General features: G+C 35.5%; 1 protein-coding gene across 6 annotated transcripts in view; it reads left to right on the top strand.

Annotated features, from left to right (window-relative positions):
• HELZ (helicase with zinc finger) overlaps positions 1 to 15,951 on the top strand; it is a 160,964-nt gene that overhangs the window by 63,671 nt on the left and 81,342 nt on the right. For 4 of the 6 annotated variants that reach the window (XM_079131559.1, XM_079131558.1, XM_079131560.1 and 1 more), the window contains 4 exons: positions 374 to 707; positions 2,038 to 2,168; positions 9,967 to 10,146; positions 10,658 to 10,762. In XM_079131559.1, the coding sequence (XP_078987685.1) occupies positions 374 to 707; positions 2,038 to 2,168; positions 9,967 to 10,146; positions 10,658 to 10,762 (750 nt within the window). The remainder of the gene's footprint in view (positions 1 to 373; positions 708 to 2,037; positions 2,169 to 9,966; positions 10,147 to 10,657; positions 10,763 to 15,951) is intronic. The other 2 variants (XM_079131562.1, XM_079131563.1) reach the window with 2 other exon arrangements.

Raw genomic sequence — 15,951 nt, 5'->3', positions numbered from 1 at the left:
TTTTAATGTCTTTTATTCCAATGGTGTGTTTAAACTGACTTTCATATTAATTACTACATAGTATACCATTTTATTTAAAAATCACCTTTAGTTTCATTTTCAATACTCAGGCTTTTCTGAATGTGGGTGTTCTTCACCATAACTAGGTTACGCCTTCCTATAACTTGTGTGGAAGTGTGTTCACTTTTAAAAAGTTTTGATGTCTCCAACTTGCATTACAGTCAGAAAGATGGTATATAGTTTTTAACTCAATAGAGTGAAGTTGATAGAAAATTTTTTAATTTTTAGTATGTTTGATTTATTTTCTTTTACTCTTCTGGTTTTTATGGTTTTGATGTAAAATATTCAAACCAGTTTTCTACTTCTAATTTAGGTTCAACCTTAAAGTGCAATTGCAGATTCTAGCAAGCTTCATGCTCACTGGAGTTTCTGGAGGTGCAAAGTATGCTCAGAATGGACAACTTTTTGGTCGTTTTAAGCTTACCGAAACACTTTCTGAAGATACTTTGGCTGGACGACTGGTGATGACCAAAGTCAATGCTGTTTATTTATTACCAGTCCCTAAAGAGAAGTTAGCACAGACCCAGGGAACCAAAGAGAAGGTTTATGAAGCTACTATTGAAGAAAAAACAAAAGAATATATATTTTTAAGGATATCCAGGGAATGCTGTGAAGAACTTAACCTTCGACCTGACTGTGACACACAGGTATGTTTGAAAGTGACACAGTATTTACATGTCTGAAGTCCCATTGTCAGCAGATAGCCTTCTGGTTTCGTTTTCCTTCTTCCACAATAACCAGAAATACAGTTGACTTATTTTGGTGGATTGAGGATTGGACCTCTGATAACTCCCAGAGAAAATTAGTTCTTTTTAATTTACATAACATGTAGTTTGTTCCAGTTTTATATAAGGTTGAGCTTTCTGATTAGTTTTAAATCAGCAAAGAAGAACAAAGAAAAACTGCTTTAAGCTACATGCTGGAATAGCTCTCATCTGCAGTTGTATGTGTTCCTGTTCTCTTTATTTTTGTGCATTTTTAGGTGAATGTGTGTTCAGGCTGCCATGTTTAACTGGAAAGCTAACCTTTTCCTTTCTTTTTTTAAAAATCAAACTTGGTGAATATTATTCATAGTAAATTGGAACAGTGTCGTAGGGCTGGTTGTCACTTAAGACAAGATATTTCCCTGATGTTTTACTGATTTTATCAAATGCATTGTTTGTAAGAATGGTTGTATCAAATAACGTTTATCTAGAGATTAAGTGATTTATAAGTGCCTAGGTGTCTTAATATGTAAAATGATGTAAGTAACAGTATATACACCATTAAGACTGTTAATTGAGATAATCTGTATAAAGTGCTCATTACAGTGTCTAATGCTAAAGAAATGAAGCATATATTAAACATAATAATTGCTATTAGAACATGATTACACTTTAAAAAATAATCTCTGAACTTGTCTCCCTAAATTGTCTCCACGAAGTCATCTAGTGAGCTGCCAGCACTGATCATTGATGTTTGCAGTATCATTCTAGGTGAAATAAACCAGATTCAGAAAGTCAAGGGTCTGGTGTTTTTTTTTTCCCACATGTGGAAGCTACAGAGGGGCAATGTGGCGGTGGTGGTAGAAGGATCTCATGGCAATAGAAGGGAGAGCAGTAGAGTAGAGGAAGGACATCAAGAGGGAGAGAGAAGGAAGAGGGCATGGGGCAGTACTGGGGAACAAAATCTACCAGATTATGCTATGTCCATATACAAATATACCACAGTGAATATGTGTGTGTGTGTGTGTGTACATACATGTGATATATATTTGTATGTAATTATGATGTGCGAATTAAAATAATAATAGGGAGATCAGTAGAGGACAGTGAGCAGATGGGGGAGGGAGGAGGCAAGGGAAAGGGAAGGTACTGGAGAATGAGGTTGATCAAATTATGTTTTATAAATGTGTGAATATGATATAATGAATCCCACTATTATGTGTAATTATAATGCACCAATGAAAATAATTAAAAAATTCATTTGATCTTTCAGGTTGAACTCCAGTTCCAGTTGAATCGATTACCCCTCTGTGAAATGCACTATGCACTAGACAGGATCAAGGACAATGGCGTCTTGTTTCCAGACATCAGCATGACTCCCACCATCCCGTGGAGTCCCAACAGGTACAGGAATGAAGTGCCCTAGACAGGGATGTATGTTAATATTAAATGGAATGTCTGTAACAAGTAACTCCAATATGCTTTTATAAGAAAGATTGCCTGTGTTCCTCAGGAGGATTTTAGTTGCAAAGAAAGGAAAGGAAGCTCTGGGGCTGCAGCTCACGGTAAAGTGCTTGCCTACTGTGCGTGCTTGCGGTCCTGGGTTCCACCCCCAGCACTGCAGAAACAAAACAAAACAAAAAACCAATCAAACAAACAAACAAAAAACTCCAAAAGAGTAAAAGAGACCTTAGAATAAAACATTTGGGGTTCATCATTTATTTTCTTGTCTAAGATTCCTCTGTTGTTATTCTTTTTTTTATTTATTTTTTATTATTTTTTTAAATTTTATTGTAAACAAATGGGATACATGTTGTTTCTCTGTTTGTACATGCGTAAAGGCATACCATTTGTGTAATCATAAATAGGGTAATGTTGTTTGATTCATTCTGTTATTTTTTCCCTTCCCCCACCCCTCCCACCCCTCTTTTCCCTCTATACAGTGCTTCCTTCCTCCATACTTGCCCCCCTCCCTAACCCTAACTCTAACCCTAACACTAACCCTTCCCTCCCCCCATTATGTGTCATCATCCACTTATTAGCGATATCATTCGTCCTTTGGCTTTTTGAGATTGGCTTATCTCACTTAGCATGATATTCTCCAGTTTTATCCATTTGCCTGCAAATGCCATAATTTTATCATTCTTTATGGCTGAGTAATATTTCATTGTATATATATATATATATACCACAGTTTCTTTATCCACTCATCAATTGAAGGGCATCTAGGTTGGTTCCCCAGTCTGGCTATTGTGAATTGAGCAGCTATGAACATTGATGTGGCTGTATCTCTGTAGTATGCTGATTTTAAGTCCTTTGGGTATAGGCCAAGGAGTGGGATAGCTGGGTCAAATGGAGGGTCCATTCCAAGTTTTCTAAGGAATCTCCACACTGCTTTCCAGAGTGGCTGCACTAATTTGCAGCCCCACCAGCAATGTATGAGTGTACCTTTCTCCCCACATCCTCGCCAACACCTGTTGTTGCTTGTATTCTTGATAATCGCCATTCTAATTGGGGTGAGATGGAATCTTAGGGTGGTTTTGATTTGCATTTCTCTTTTATTACTAGAGATGTTGAACATTTTTCCATATGTTTGTTGATTGCTTGTAGATCTTCTTCTGTGAACTGTCTATTCATTTCCTTGGCCCATTTGTCCACTGGATTATTTGAATTCTTGGAGTAGAGTTTTTTGAGTTCTTCATAGATTCTGGAGATTAGTGCTCTATCTGAAGTATGATTGGCAAAGATATTCTCCCACTCTGTAGGCTCTTTCTTCGCATTGCTGATAGTTTCCTTTGCTGAGAGAAAACTTTTTAGTTTGAATCTATCCCAGTGGTTGATTCTAGCTTTTATTTCTTGTGCTATGGGAGTCCTGTTAAGGAAGTCTGGTCCTAAGCCGACATGTTGAAGATCTGGACCTACTTTTTCTTCTATAATCTGCAGGGTCTCTGGTCTGATTCCGAGGTCCTTAATCCATTTCGAGTTTAGTTTCGTGCATGGTGAGAGATATGTGTTTAGTTTCATTCTGTTGCATATGGATTTCCAATTCTCCCAGCACCATTTGTTGAAGAGGCTATCTTTTCTCCATTGCATATTTTTGGCACCTTTGTCTAGTATGAGAAAATTGTATTTATTTGGGTTTGTGTCCGTGTCCTCTATTCTGTACCATTGATCTACCTTTCTATTTTGGTACCAATACCATGCCGTTTTTGTTACTATTGCTTTGTAGTAGAGTTGAAAATCTGGTATTGCAATACCCCCTGTTTCACTCTTCCTGCTAAGGATTGCTTTAGCTATTCTGGGTTTCTTATTCTTCCAGATGAATTTCATAATTGCTTGCTCTATTTCTGTAAGGTACGTCATTGGGATTTTAATTGGAATTGCATTGAATTTGTATAGCACTTTAGGTAGTATGGCCATTTTGACAATATTAATTCTTCCTATCCAAGATCATGGAAGATCTTTCCATCTTCTGAGGTATTCTTTAATTTCTTTCTTTAGTGTTGTATAGTTCTCATTGTAGAGGTCTTTCACCTCTTTTGTGAGATTGATTCCCAAGTATTTTATTTTTTTCGAGGCTATTGTGAATTCTGTTGTTATTCTTTTGTTTTCATTGCTGGGGATTGAACCCAGGGTCTTTTTTTTTTTTTCCTGTGGTGCTGGGGATTTGAACCCAGGACCTTGTGCTTGTAAGGCAAGCACTCTACCAGCTGAGCTATATCCCCAGCCCTGTTATTCTTAACAGCCATAATTTGCTAAGATGCCAAGCAGTTTAGGGATATTTCCAAGTACAAGGTTAATGGAAAAATCAGGGCCTTTCTAAATTAAATAATTAATTTAAAATCTAAAATTTTTAATTTTCGAATGTGGACAATATTGTGATTTCAGCAACATGGAGAAAGTATGATAGAAGATACTACCTTAGAAACTGCTTTCAAGTTATTGGTTGTGTAAATGGGGTTCTGCTTAAATTCTCTTTGGCACTTTGCATGCAGTTAAATAAGATACTCTTTTGTTGCAAGAATAGATAGCAGCACTAGCTGTGTGACTGAATTGTTCTTTTTAGTCTCTACAGGTTTTGTCTCATTGGCTCATACTCCACTTTTTTCTTTTTCTTTTTCTTTTCTTTTTTTAAGTCTACTGGCTCTACACAATGGACTTTTATTTATCACTTGTGTCAGTCTAGCCATGGTAGAGTGAACCTGTTCCATAGCATTGGAGTTCCTGGCATGTTCAATAATTAGTGTTCAAGGTCACCCTGGGTGTTGACAGGGGAGAATGAGCACAGAGGACCACATGGGACATTTTTATGGGCTAGACCTTGAAGTGGCACATATCAATCCCCCTCAACATTCCATTTTCTTCTGGTCCTAAAACAAAACAAAATACACCATGCCTTACAACACAAAACCCAAGTCATTTCTGCTGTTTTTGCTTGCCCTTGCTGCCCTATCTCCTTTCTTCTTTTTCCTGCCCAAATTTTTGAGAGAGAATGTTTTGCATGTTTCTAGTATTGTGTTCGCTGTGGCCTCTATTTCCCACTTGTTCACACTCCTGAGAGTACTTGGTGAGCTCCTCAGTGTAAAACTCCAGTGACATCTCCTTACCTTTCTGTATCTGTCCCTTTCTTTCCATTCTCACAGCCAGTGCTTAGTTTAAGCCTGGACTGTTTCCTCAGCATGCTGGTTGGTCTTCTGTCCTGTGTCCCTGTTGCCTGGGCCAACCCTTATATTTCTTTCAGAGTTAGTTTTCTAAAACAATCATGTCAAATCTCTGAAGGCTTCTCCTTGACTTGTGGATAAAGTGTGAGAGCCTAATGGAAAGTTTTATTAGCTCTTTGTTGCAAAGCATGTTGATTGTGCTTACCAACAATGTCTTTCAGAGTTTATTCACTGTTGTCGCTTGACACCGCCTTCCTCCCTCCAAGTCCCCAGTACTCCAGCTATATTGAATTGTCTTTTGACGTTTATTTCATTTGCCCTATGCTAATTTGCTTGTTATTCTTTAAAAATTTTTAAATTTTTAATGGTTACCATCTTAACCATTTTAAGTGCATAGTTCAGTAGTGTTAAATATGTTCATATTGTTGCAGAATCTCTAGACCTTTTTCATCTTGCAGAACTGAAACTAAATGTCCATTAAAGAACTCCCTCTCCCCCCAGCCTTGGTTTTTTGGTTTTTTTGTTTTGTTTTGTTTTTTAATCTTTATGGGAGTTTCTCACTTTGAGAGAATCTTTGCCCAGTTTCAGCCTGTTGAGGATCTTCCTATCCTGTAAGTCTTCTTCCAGACCCTTCTATTTCATTGTTTCAACAAATAACTGCTGATGGGCTGGGACTATAACTCAGTGGTAGAGTTCTTGTCTTATACTTGTGAGACCCTGGGTTCCATCCTCAGCACCACATAAAAATAAATAAAATAAAGTTATTGTGTCCATCTACAACTAAAACTATTAAGAAAATAACTACTGAGCACCTGCTATATAAAAGGTTCAGTTTTGTGCTTTCAAGCATAGTTATCCAATTACTTTTTGTCAGTTGCGTATATTTTATTTTTCTCACTAGACTCTGAGCTCTGTAAATTGAGAGACTATGTCTTATTTATTTTGAACACTAACAGGGTCTTTCCCATTATTAATATTTGACACATTTAAGTTAATAAGAATTTCAGGTTTAAAGAGGAAAAGTAGATTAAACTTTTAGGCATTTTTACTGGACATACTCATATCTGAAAATTCTTTTACATATATCATATTCAAACACTACTGACTGTTAACTGCAAAAGTTAAATGAAAATGTCTTGTAGTAGAAAACTTTCTAGCAGGAAAAGACTACATATCACTGTAATACAAATAGTAATTAAAAGGTTCTTGATTTAGAAACACTCAGAAACCATTAACTGAAGTCTTTTCTGGGTATGATAGTACATGCTTATAATCCCAGCAACTCAGGAAGCTCAGACAGGAAGATTGCAAGTTCAAAGTGAACCTTAGCAAAAAATGCAACTTAGCAAGACTTTGTCCTAAAATAAAAAATTAAAAAGATCTGGGAATGTGCCTCAGTGGTTAAGCGCTTGTAGGTTCAATCTCTGGTACCCCACCTCCCAAAAAATATCTTTTGTGTAATATTGATAGATAAATGAAGTTGGGAAATTATTCTTGAGCATGTAGCCTCTAAATTAACTATAACAATGTATTAGGCCAAGGAAGGACTTTGAATTAATTTGATTCTGGGAATAAAAGAATTTTTATTTTATTTCATTCAGAATAAATTGCAGAGACTTCATATCGTTTCAGATTGTGAAAATCAAAGTTGACTAATCACATATTTAATGTACATCTTTCCCTCATGAAATAGGGGTATAATAAACAAGTGCACTTTGTTTTAGTCATTGGCCTTCTTCACATATTCACTATTCATCGACAGAAATTACAGAGATAATTGACATTGATAAAGTTTCCAGTTTGCTCTGAAGTGCTTATTTACACTAAAATAATTGATAGGTAGAATGTGTTACATAAACAAAGAGATATTGATATATTTTATACCTATAAGTTTGTCATTAATCTCTTAGATTTGTATTTACATATATAATCTATATCTCCCTCATTTTAAAATTGACAAAAATCCCCAGATTTGAAAGATTAGTTTTTTTTTTTTTTTTTTTTTTGATACCAGGGATTGAACTCAGGGGTGTGTAACCACTGAGCCACATCCACAGCCCTTTTTAAATGTTTTATTTTGAGACAGGGTCTTGCTAAATTGCTGGGACTGGCTTTGAATTTGTGATCCGTCTACCTCAGCCTCCCAAGCTGCTGGGATTATAGGCATGTGTCACTGCACCTGGCAAGATTAGGATGTTTTTAAGTTTTTTTCTTTTAAATGTATGTACTAATCATTTTTCTGAAATCCTCAGAAAATATAATAAAGGAAACTAAAACTTGTATTGCCCAATTATTTTTCCATACAGCTTTCAGTAAATGTTTTAATTTATAAAAATGTATGTATCTATTATCTCATTTGCTCTTTTTCTAGGGAAGGGGATGTACTGGGAATTGAACTCAGGAGCACTCAACCACTGAGCCACATCCCCAGCCCCATTTTGTATTTTATTTAGAGACAGGGTCTCACTGAGTTGCTCAGTGCCTTGCTTTTGCTGAACCTGGCTTTGAACTCTGGATCCTCCTGCCTCAGTCTCATTTGATCTTTAAAGTAACCATCTGATGGAAGTATCATTATCTCCATGTACAAGTGAAGGAAGCACGAGAGGCAGATATCATAGAATCATAGTGGTCAGGCATGGATGCAAGTAACTTTTTCTGAACTAACTGGCAAAACATGTTGAGTTATGAGCCTAGAGATAGGTGGTCCAGGCTAGCGCAGGGGTGCAGCAGTGCCATCAAGGACCAGGGTCACCCTTTCTTGTCATAGAGCGAACGGGTTTTCTTCTTGATGCTTATTGTAGCCTCATGGTTCCCAGTGACTGCTATAGATTTATTTACTGCATGCTCTTTCCTGCCAGCTGAACAAGGAAGACAGTGGAGCAAGGAGGACTTGCTTCTAGTTTAAGGAAAAAAATAAGAAATCTGTACCTAGAATAATTAGCTAGCTAGATAGTTAGCGAGACTTTGTTTTTACTTTATTGACTACGAAAGTCATTCTGCATTTAATTCACCAGAATTGGGTATCCAGCAAAGGAAGCTGGGAAATGGAATATTACAACTGGCATGGTCTTGTAGTTGAGGAAGGCGGGAGAGAACGGTGTTTTGAATGGTTTTGGAGTAACCATTAATGCCACAGAGTCTTCCACATTTCGGATCTGGACTTAGTGGTCACCTAAAACCCATTCTTCATTTATAGAAGATAGACTATTACTAGGCACTGGCAGAATTAGGAGTAAATAAGCTGGTAAATGCAGAGGGACTGTGAAGTAAAATACTTGAAATTTAGCAAGTGGCTTCCAAGGAATTCAGCATCACTGCTCAGCATTCTTTTTCTTTCTTTCTTTTTTTAACTTAAAATCTTGTAGTTCAGAAAAACAGGTGATGGCGTGTTCACGTGATCAGTTTGTTTTCTAAGAATTTACATTTTTTTTAAGTACCATGAGCTAACTGATTGTACTACTGGAGCTCCGATTTATATTTTCTTTACAGAGAATTTTTTTGGTTTGAGATTATCTGTTGTAATGCAACATTTGTTGTAATTTTTTAAGAAACTAGAAGTGTTAAGATGATTTTCCATATGTAACTAACTTCTGATTTTGAGTGTAGCCTCACAGAGAGGAAATTTTCCTGTCTAAACTCTGTCCTACTATTTCAGGATTATTCTGCAGGCACTTTGCACATTTTCAAAGTGTCTCTTTACACACCCTTCCTATTTTGGTTTACATCCCTATCATTTTTACCATAGTTGTTGTGATATTTAGTGTTTCAGTTGTGACTGTGAGAAAGAATGCTGTTGGGTCTCCATTTGGTTTGATCTATTTCAGCATCTGCTGTTCATTTAAATCTTCGAAACTTCGCCAAGTCATAGAAGGGATACTAGTAAGATAGATCTCATTACATGGGCCATCTGTGCTACATGGCAGGTGTTCTTGACCCTGAAAAGTAGGATATATGTGGTTGATTTGTGTGTGAAAATTTAAGAAAATATTTCATATAGTTTAGCTTTTGGTACCTTTTTTCTAATACTATTTTCTAAGTTAAGGTTTTATAAAAAATTGCTGTCTTAACCAGAGACACAAATCTTTTCTTTTTCCCTTTTTGAAACCTTAAGTGACCTTTCAGTGGATTAGAATTTGAAATTCTTTTAGGGTCTGTTTTGCATTTTATTTGCTATGCAATGAAACGACAACTTCATTATTACCAGAAAAAATTTTCTGATGCATTTTTTTGTCATGGAGGGAAACATTGCCATTATTACTTAATGAACTCAGCAGCAGCTAGACTAGAAGTGCTTTGTTTTCCTTGGATTAGTTGTCAAAAATATTTTTTGTGTTTGAAATAGGACAAGATAAAGTATGACTTACATGGTCAGACACTCTTAAGTGACTCTGTTGGGTAATTTTCCTAAAAAGTGGTTTTAGAACAAGCGTTAGTTGTTATAGGTGCTGTAATTTTAGTAGTTCTTAGTGGTTCAGTAAAATTCAAGATACTTTTGTGTCATATTTAAGTTGTATTTAAAATAACATTTTTATTTTCCATAGACAATGGGATGAACAGTTGGATCCTCGACTAAATGCAAAACAGAAAGAAGCTGTTCTGGCCATTACCACTCCACTTTCCATCCAGCTGCCACCTGTCCTCATCATCGGACCCTATGGGACAGGCAAAACGTTCACGCTAGCTCAGGCCGTGAAGCACATACTGCAGCAGCATGAGACTAGGTGAGGAGCTGGGATGTATACTGGTTTGTCAGGAGCAGGGCACTACCTTTCTTCTTGTTTTAATTACAAAATGAGTGCCAGCAAGACAATTTTCATCTATCTCTTAAAGATTGAAAAAGAAAAAAGATAAAAAACCTAAAACTGAAGCACTAAAATTTGAATTCTCTACAAACACTGTTTTTAAAAATTAGCAATATAGAAAATGGTAGTTTTTCAATAGCCATCAAAACTTGACGTCTGCTAAGGATTTGTAATGTATGTTGAAACCCAAAAAACTGGGTTTAGAAAATTTAGAATTTATATGATAGATTTTAAAATACTTTTGGGTAACTTCCTTTGTAGCTTAATGAGGAATGTAGTTTCCTAAAGGCGTCATTGAATAATGTTAGCACTGAGTAGGTTGGCAGAAATGTATGCTATTAAGATGGCCACTGCTTTTTTTTTTTTGGTATTATACTGCTTGAATGGTTTTGTGTTTTATCATTCTTTTTATTTGCACCATTTATTTCAGCAGGATTCTCATTTGCACCCATTCTAATAGTGCTGCTGATCTCTACATAAAGGATTATTTACATCCATATGTAGAAGCAGGCAATCCCCAGGCAAGACCTCTCAGGTATTTTTTAAGGCTTATTATGTATCTGTATCATACTTTGTTATTCTTAAGAAAAGGTGTCTGCAAAGATTTTAGTGACTTTGGATATTCCAAAATCTTTAATTGTGTATTGGCATTCAGAGGTTGTCTTTTGAATAATTAATTTAAATTAAGGCAAAATGTAAAAAAAAAATCTTTAACCATTCATTAAGTACAGAGAAAGACATCCTTTTTTAAGTTTCGTGTGTAAAAAATGTTACAACCTGAGTAAATTTTGGTATGTACCTCTAAAAGCTGGTATGATAAAATAGTACATATGATAAATCAAAATCAAATTTAATTTAAATTCTCGCATATTTAGTGTGTCAGAGTAGTCACGCAGTTTCAGTTTTTTATGGAAACAAAATTTTGACTGATCATGCTGGTAATTTCATGGAAGAAACATATTAGAGAAGCATGAAATACTGAAATGATTTCTGCAACAAAATGTAATTGAATAGTATTTACAACTTTTTGCTACTATTTAAAAGACAAAGTGTCAAAGAAAATTTTAAGTTGATATAGAAAGGTCCTGTGAGTATTTGTGGACATAAAATGTACTTATATACAGGATTGTGGGGGAATAAAAATCCTTTTCTTCAGAAAACAATAAAGAATCATTAAATGGTTATTTATTATACCATCTGTTTTCATTGTTATATGAATTAATGTTTAGTTTGCCATTTTATCAACTAATATATCATGACCTAGGTTGTTCAAATTACTATTATTGTTTATAAATTAATTTCTAACCACACTTTTGATTCATAATTCACTAACTTTTTATTTCTAGTTGATCCCAGGCATGGAAAAATGAAATTATGCTATTTACTTCTTACCAGAGCCAAAACCATGTAAATGATCTTAGAATTGAATTAAAAAAAAAGAGAGAGGGAAAAAAAGTGATATGGCCTGTTAACAAATATTTTATGCTACGTTTTGTTTTTAGTGTAGAAGATAAAGCAGGAATTGTTATTTCGTTATTTTAACTAGAATCTAGTTGTATTTAATAAGAAAATATATGAAAATAATCACTCTAAGTGAAAATGTGGTATTTATTCAAGGGCAGATTCATCAATAACTATTTTGCTTCAGAGTCTGATCTTGCTCACCTTTGAGTGAAAGTTGAGTAACTAGCATTTTTGCCATAAATATTTTCACTCTGATATTTCTTTGCTTTTATCATTGGTAGAGCATGTGTTTGTGTGTTTTGTGTGCATAGGTTGTGTGGGAAATGTAATAGTCTCAGTTATCATTGTGTGCTTGACTTGGAAACGGGGGTAAAGCCTGCTCAAATCTTGGTAGAAAGCATAGTTCATTTGATATTTGGGGGTGGTAGAGCTGTTGATGAAATTAAAATTTATCATTTTGTGAAGTTGTATTTAGCTTTTCTTGTTTAAAATTATATTTTTGTCCGGGCGCGGTGGCACACACCTGTAATCCCAGTGGCTCGGGAGGCTGAGGCAGGAGGATCGTGAGTTCAAAGCCAGTCTCAGCAGAAGTGAAGCACTAAGCAACTCAGTGAGACCCTGTCTCTAAATAAAATACAAAATAGGGCTGGGGATGTGGCTCAGTGGTCGAGTACCCCTGAGTTCAATATCTGGTCCAAGTAAATAAATAAATAAATAAATAAACATAATTTAAATTTTTTTTTTTTTTGGAGATTATAATCCAACATATAGTGCCTCTAAATATGTAGAATAAGAAATTATAGTCTCATAGAGTATAGTATGGTTGTGGTGGCCCAAATATAGAAACTTGCCTGTTAGAAAAAGATCTCCCTCTTCTTATTCTTGAAACTGGTTCAATCCAAGATGAAAAAATATATTCAAATGCATATGGTTTCATTTAGAAAATTGAATAAAGCGAGGAAAAAACCTGACTTCTCTGCATACTTTCTTTATACAACCCTGCATCTTCACTGTAGTTTTTTTCTTTGGGAAAGGTATTGACTTGCAAATGGGTTTTCTAAGGAGATTAATGCATGGACTTGTTAGCACCATCTATTATTACATATCTCAGATTAATTTACAAATTCTCATAAACAGCAAACATGAAAAGTTTGGGAGGTGAAGTAGGGAAAATTAGAGTGACTTACTGCTCTGAGATCAGCTTTTTCTGAATGATCCCAGGCTGCAGGGGAAGAAACACCAGAGGGCACCAAGTGTCTGCTCTGATCATGAAGGAGAGAAGTGTCTCCAGGGAGTGAGGTGGATGAAGAACTGGCTGTCTTCACAGCCCAGGAAACTTGATAGTGTGAGACTAACCAGAGTAAATAGCACTAGTTAATATGTTTAAATATACTACATATGATTCAAATTTATAAAATCCTGTTAGTTGCCAGGAATTGAACTGAGCTTCAGATATTTGGGGATAGAGGTTTTAGGAACCAGTTTAGATTGCCTTTAGTTTTGCTTTTTACTTCATTTAGAATCAGAAGATTATAAATGGACTATAGGATAAAGCAGTTTGTTTCTGTGCATGATTCTGAGGATCAGCTTCAGGTTGTGGCAAAATTAGGATATAGCAGGGAGAGGCCCTCTTTGGGAATTGGCTGCTTTCTGGGCAAACTGAAGAGATTTGTTGTTTTAGGCAGCTCTTTAAAAATGTAATTTTCTTCTGGCATCAGGTCTTTCTGATTCTTAATATCTTAAGTGATATCATTTCAGGAGTTCATTATTGCATATGAATTTAATACATGAATAAGGCTATGGTCAATTATATATTACTAGACTATGTCCTATTTTAAGAATCATTGTAAATCATATGGGATATTTGAATTGTTTCTAGAAAATACGTCAATCACTCAACTGGAATCAATTAAGTGTTTGAACTTTTTTTTTTTTTTTTTTTAGTGGTACTGGGTATTGAACTCTGGGTGATCTACCACTGAGCTGTACCCCCAGCTCTTTTTATTTTGAGTTCTGGCTTGTGCCAGTGTACAGGCTCATCTCCACACTGCCCATCCCTCCCGAGGTGCTGGGAGTGGACCCCGGGTTTGCGCACCCTAAGCAAGCACTCTACACTCTGCACTACATCCCCAGTCCTATATTTTACACTATGGGCTTGAAGTGTCATTTTTTACTATCAGATTTTGAAAAATGTTAGATGTATTTTAAATAATCTTAATGAAAGCATCTGTCTTATTAAATATTGCACAAAATGAAAATACAGAGAAAATATTTAAATCTTTAAAAAGTATTAGAGTGTTGTACTTTTAATAAAATTATCAAGAGATCAAGCTTTCAATTCTTACAGCTTCAGCTCGAGGTAGCTTTCCAAAGTAACTGTGAAAAAGTCAGTAATGACATTTAGAACTTAGGTTTTAAATTTTTTCCTTTGAGGAATAAGCAGGTTCTTGGAGTTAGTTGATAAGTAATTTCAAAAATCATTCTTTTCTATTTTCTATTTTTTAAAATGAAATATTCATTGAAATAAATAATCACAAAGAAGAAGATAAAAATTATAACTTCAGTAGCCAGAGATTAACACTACTAACATCTTGGAGTTTAAGTCTTAATTGTTTATATGCTTAATTACACATACTATGGTTAATGTGAATGGAGTCGTGAACAACTTGTAAAATGAGATATTATTTAAAAGTAAATTTACTTTGCTGATCTGATTACACTTGTTTTATTAAAATGTAGATGTTGTTTGAAAGTTTCATATCTTTTAGAAGTGATAATTCTAAACTGTGACCAAGTTTATAGTCCTTATCACAGTAGTGTTTTAAAAATATATTATTCTTTAATTATAGTTGATATTGAGACATTTATTAAACATGCTTTTTGCTTTGTTTAAAATAAAAAAAACCCTATGTTACATGTTTCGCGGAGCTTGAGAACAGATTGTAGAAGTTGAGATGAGTTTGTATGGAGTATTTGTTTTAATTGCCTGTATTCATGCCATGATATTACCTTTTGCATTTGTGTGTTGTAAATGGAATATTAGCTAAGTATTAGAAATGCTGGTTTCAAAGCTGGTCATGGTGGTGCTTGCTTGTAATCCCAGTGGCTCAGGAGGCTGAGGCCAGCCTCAGTGAGGCCCGAAGCAACTTAATGAGAACCTGTCTTAAAATAAAGAATTAAAAGGACTGGGAATGTGGCTCTGTGGTGAAGTGCCCCTAGATTCAATTCCTAGTGCTGTCAAACAAACAAACAAACAAACAAAAACTCTGGTTTCAGTTTTAGCTTTTCTGTGGGAAGTAGAGGACTTCTGTTTGTTGGTGCCAGGTATTGTGCTGTGTAGTCTATGTGTGTTATCTCATTTGATTTCTCTAAATCCTTGAGAGGTTGAGCTATTATACCCATTTTGGAAATGAGAGCAGAGACATACTGATGTAGGTTTGAGTTCTGGCTGTAAGCCCTTTGGTTTATAAAACCACCTTGATCTCATCTGCATTCCTGTAATGAAAACTTTTCTAAACATTCTGACTCTACTTTCTGTTCTCTTTCTCTTGAGCCCAAGTTATTCAGGTTTCCATCTTTGCTTTTAATCTGAAACCATTATTTTGTGGTCACCAATGCTTTCCTTGTTTCTAAGTCCTGTGGTCAATTCTTATTTTATTGAGCCTCTTAGCAGCATTGGGTGCAGTTACTCTTTATCTATTTCTCTCTTGAAACACTCTTCATTTTGTTTCCAATACTCCACACACTCCTGAATTCTCTCATTTCAGGGACTGCCCCCTCTCAGTTGCCTTACTGTATCCTACTCCTTTTCCCAACCTCTAGATGTTTGAGTGTTTTATCAGTCATTCTTTGTCCAGTTTCTTTCTTTCTTTTTTTAATATAATCTTTTTCTTTGGTGATCACATCTAGTCTTAAGACTTCGTATTTTCCCAATATGTACCACTTGACCTGGGCATTCTCCTGAACTCTAAACATGTATCATCCTGCATATAGGATATCTCCACTTGGAAATGTACTCAATATGTCCAAGACTGAACTCCCTAATCCCACCCCAAATCTGTTTCTTTCACCTCCTTTGTAAACACTACCACCATTTCTCCAGTTTCAAAACCACGGGATCAGCCGATCAGCATTTTTTCTTAATTTTTTTTTGTCCTGGGATGAACTAGGGGCACTCCACCTCTGAGCTACATCCCCAGCCCTTTTTAATTTTTTATTTAGAGACAGGGTCTCGCTAAATTGCTGAGACTGGTTTTGAAT

Source organism: Sciurus vulgaris, assembly GCF_902686455.1.
Source record: "Sciurus vulgaris genome assembly, chromosome: 3".
NCBI classification, from domain to species: Eukaryota; Metazoa; Chordata; class Mammalia; order Rodentia; family Sciuridae; genus Sciurus; species Sciurus vulgaris.
This window is presented reverse-complemented; position numbering and strand designations above follow the sequence as displayed.